The sequence below is a fragment of the Ochotona curzoniae genome, unplaced genomic scaffold (genome assembly GCF_017591425.1).
Source record: "Ochotona curzoniae isolate NIBS_2020 unplaced genomic scaffold, NIBS_Ocur_1.0 contig_46, whole genome shotgun sequence".
NCBI classification, from domain to species: Eukaryota; Metazoa; Chordata; class Mammalia; order Lagomorpha; family Ochotonidae; genus Ochotona; species Ochotona curzoniae.
In genome coordinates this window covers 8,756,626-8,760,747 of record NW_024466340.1, presented here as the reverse complement: position 1 = coordinate 8,760,747, position 4,122 = coordinate 8,756,626, and the positions used below count along the sequence as shown (strand labels likewise).

At 69.2% G+C, this 4,122-nt stretch overlaps 1 protein-coding gene across 1 annotated transcript; it reads right to left on the bottom strand.

Moving 5' to 3' along the window:
• Positions 1-204: 204 nt before the first annotated feature.
• FZD10 (frizzled class receptor 10) lies at positions 205-2,806 on the bottom strand. The gene has a single exon (XM_040987148.1). The coding sequence runs from the start codon at positions 2,778-2,780 to the stop codon at positions 1,038-1,040; it is 1,743 nt and encodes a 580-aa protein (XP_040843082.1). The 5' UTR covers positions 2,781-2,806; the 3' UTR covers positions 205-1,037.
• Positions 2,807-4,122: the final 1,316 nt, after the last annotated feature.

The window sequence follows — 4,122 nt, the reverse complement described above, 5'->3', positions numbered from 1 at the left end:
CGCCTCCTCCTGTCCTCTGCCAACTGATGGCCGATACCCGGGAAGGTCGGCCCCGTGAAGCACCCATGCGGCCTCCTCCCACGACCCACTCACACCGCCCTGGGCCACATGGGCCCGTCTGCCGAGGAGGGACGGACAAGGCCACCGGCGGCCGCGGGACTTCCCTCCACACCCAGAGAAGGCTCACAGCAAAGGACTACGGGAAACTAAAGAACATCTTTTATTTTTAATAAAATAGTGGAGCCTGAAGAACACCGTCTCTTGCAGACACGAGCAGCCAGTGGCTTCTCCGTTCACGACAACAGAGTCAGCGAGCCCCTCTCCCGGCCTTTCCACATGTCAGTCCGAGGCATAGTGGGCTTGGCTTCCATTTAAAAAGCCACAAAATGTGACAGTAGAGGGCCGCCCGGGGCCAGGCCTCAGTTCTGGCGCGAGGAGGCCTCTTGCTGTCTTTATGTGCAGCAAAATACTTGCTTCTCTTCTCATTTTTGTGGAGGGGAATGTATTGCACATGGTCTCATTTCGCCAACGTTCGGCATGGGAAGGCGTGTGCTTCTAGGGCTGCAGACCGGCGAGGAGGCCGCGAACCCCCAGACGGCCGCGGTGGCCGGGACCCCCTTCCCTCCACGCACACAAGTGGCTGTCCGGCTGGCAGCCTCCCTGGGGGCTGCCAGGGAAGGGGCGGGTCACTGGCCAAGTGGGGCGGGGGTCTTCACTTTGCAGAGAAGTCATCTGACTCTTTAAGTGGGGGGCTCCTGCACTCATAGTTGAGGGGTTCTGGCCAGAAGCTCGCTTCAGAGTGGCTCCATCGCCAGAAACGAACCACACCAGGGCTCGCTGGGGGCGTGCCTTCCCCCAGCAAACACAGAGCGAAAGCTTCCACAGTTCCTTTACACACATTCAGCGCGTCACAGCAGCCGGGATCCCACGATGGACGCTTCTCATCTCTTCCTTAACGTCCACGTCAAAAGAGCAAAACACATCGCGACGGGTGCGTGGAGCGCGTGGAGCGCGTGGAGCGCCTGCCGGCCCCCAGCTCACACGCAGGTCGGAGGGGCGGGGAGCCCCTGGGGGTGGGCCTTTTTGTACATGCCCCCGGCGGCGGCGATGACGCTGGCCGGCTTCCTGCGGCTCTTCCTCCTCAGCCGGCGGCCGCACACGCTCTGCCAGGACTGCAGGGTCTTGGCGGTCCAGACCCACATGCCGCTGGTGATGCCCATGATCAGCAGCATGGACACCTTCACCAGGAAGATCTCCACGGCCGGGATGGAGGCCGCCATGACGCAGTCCAGGTGCTTCGTCTGGTTGTTGACCTTGCACTTGTGCTGCGTGGCCAGGGCCTTCCAGTAGTCCACGTTGAGGCGCTCGTAGAAGTAGCAGGCGATGACGCAGGTGGCGGGCACCGTGTAGAGCACGGAGAAGACCCCGATGCGCACCATCAGCCTCTCCAGCTTGTCCGTGTTCTCCCCGCCCGTCTTCATGACCCGGCGGATGTGGAAGAGGGCCACGAAGCCCGACAGCAGGAAGGAGGTGCCCACCACCAGGTAGCAGGCCAGCGGGACCAGCACGAAGCCCGTGAGGGCACTGACGTCCATGCTGCCCACGTAGCAGACGCCGGTGAGCTCGTCCCCGGCCACCCGGCGCGTGACCAGCACCACGATGGTCTTGACGGCGGGGATGGCCCAAGCGGCCAGGTGGAAGTAACTGCTGTTGGCCTCGATGGCCTCGTGGCCCCACTTCTTGCCGGCGGCCAGGAACCAGGTGAGCGTGAGCACCACCCACCACAGCGAGCTGGCCATGCCGAAGTAGTAGAGCACCAGAAACACGAGCGTGCAGCCCGTGCTCTCCAGGCCCTCCTGGATCACGTAGCGCTGGCCGCTGTCGCGGTCGCAGGCGATGCTCTCGGCGCCGGCGAAGAGGCGGATGATGTAGCCCACGGAGTAGACGCAGTAGCACATGGAGAGGAAGATGATGGGGCGCTCGGGGTAGCGGAAGCGCGCGGGGTCGATGAGGAAGGTGAGCACGGTGAAGGCGCTGGACAGGAAGCACAGCACGGACCACACGGCGAGCCAGACCACGGCGAAGCGCTTGTCGGCGCGGCTCCAGTACACGTCCACGTTGGGCGCGCACAGCGGCGCGCACGCCGCGCTCTTCTGCACGTGGTGGAACTTGCCCGGGTTATCGCAGCCCGCAGCATTGGCGGCAGCTGCGGCGGCGGAGCGCCCGGGGCCGCCCTCCGGGGGCGCGTGCTCGTGCGGCCGCGGCGGCCTGTAGAGCGGCGGGGAGAGGCCCGGGCCACCGCGGCTGGGCTCGTCCGAGCCGTTGCTGGGCGCCTCCATGCACAGGTAGTTGGGGTCGTTCTTGTTGGGCAGCTTGCCGCAGTCCAGGGAGTCGGGCCACCGGAAGTGGAACTGCTCCATGATCGGGGAGCACTTGAGCCGGGCCTGCTCGCACATGACGCGGCAGGCGGGGATGGGCGTGGAGACCTGCTCGGTGCACATGGGCGCGTACAGCGAGCACAGGAAGAAGCGGAGGTGGCTATGGCAGCCGTACTCCACGAGCGGCGCGAACTCGTGCAGCTGGATGGCCGCCTCGCGCTGGTTCTCGTGGCCCATCAGGTTGGGCATGCGGGTCATGTTGTAGCCGATGTCTTTGCACATGGGGATCTCGATGAGCTGGCACCTGCCGTCGCCTGGTCGTTCCCGGTCCATGGAGCTGATGGCGGCGCACGAGCCCACCACCTGCAGGACCAGCCACAGGCGGGGGCCCGGGCACCGCATGCTGGCGTCGGAGGGGCCCGGAGCCGCGAGCTCCCCGCGCGCGCCTCACAGCCGCCGTGCCCGGACGCGAGCTGCGGCCGCCGGCTGCCCGCCCCGGCCCGGGCCCCCGCCCATGCCCGCCCGGCGCGCCCGGGGCGCCCTCCACCGAGCAGGCGGCCGCGGCGCGGGGAAGGCAGGGGGAAGCGGAGAGCAGCGAAGTGTGCGCACGGTACCGGGCGGCGAGAGGGGGCGGCCCCGGGGCCCTCGGCGCGGCGGGCGCGGGCTTCCGCTGCGGGGCCGCGGCCAACTTTGGCCTCCGCTGCCGGGGGAGGGGGGCGCCGGTGCGCGGGGCGTCCGGAGCGGGCGATCGGCGCGCCGCGGCCGCTCCTCCCTCCCCCTGCGCCGGCCTCGGCCGGGCCCCGCCGCCAGCTGCTCCGCGCCTGGCGTCCCGGGAGGAGAAGACTCGCCAAAAAGAGGGCGCGGGGGAAGGAGAAGCGGGGCGCGGGCAGGCCCCGCCTCCAGCGCGCCCCGCCCCGGCCCGCCCCGCCGCTGCTTTGCATGAGAAAAGCCCGGCGGCCGGGGGAGCCCGCTCCGGGCGTCGCGGGGCCGAGCCCCCCGCCGGCAGCCCGGCCCCCTTCCCGGGGACCTGCCCTGCACCCCCCGGCCCTGCAAGCCCCTGGACGCCGAGTGGGCGGGGGCCTGGGGGCGCAGCGCCCTTACTTTTATGGAGGGTCTCGGGCGGAGGAGTGGGATTTGCGTTTTACGGCCCGGGCCATAAAGTGGGCTCTCGGCTCGTAAACCGCCGCATCTCCGCGGCCCGGGGGGCTTCGGCTCCGGGGAGGGGATTTCTTTGAAATTTCAAAGCGGCGAGGGAGGGGGAGGGGCAGGAGGCAGAGTTTAGGGCGGCCGGGAGGTTGGAGAGGCGGCGCGGGGTGGGGGTGGGGAGGGGAGCAGCTTGCTGGGGCTTGGGGAGGAGGGGGCCGGACTCCCAGCCGGAGACCCCCGCCGTGGCAGTTTATTTATTATAGGAAGTCGTTGGCTCGCTGGGTGTTTCTAGGATTTGGCGACCCGCCCGGAGCTGGGTGCTGGGCCGAGGGGCGCACGGGCCGTGGCGCGCCAGGCGGTGCGCGCTGCCGGGCTGGGGCCCCTCGGCGGCCGAGCCCCCTCAGCACAGCGCCCTGGACCCCGCTTCCCGACGCGGCGCGTGCCGGCGGCATCACCTGCCCTGGCACCGGGTGGACGCCGCGGGATCGGGCTCCGCGGCGGGGAAGCGCCAGGAGGCCCGGCGGGCAGCGGGGTCTCGGTCTCTAAGCTGGCGGGAACGCAGTGGCTTCCTGGGACGCGCACCGAGGAAGCCGCCTGG

Coding starts and splice junctions, on each gene's coding strand:
- FZD10 (XM_040987148.1), bottom strand. CDS start 2,780: ATGCGGTGCCCGGGCCCCCGCCTGTGGCTGGTCCTGCAGGTGGTGGGC.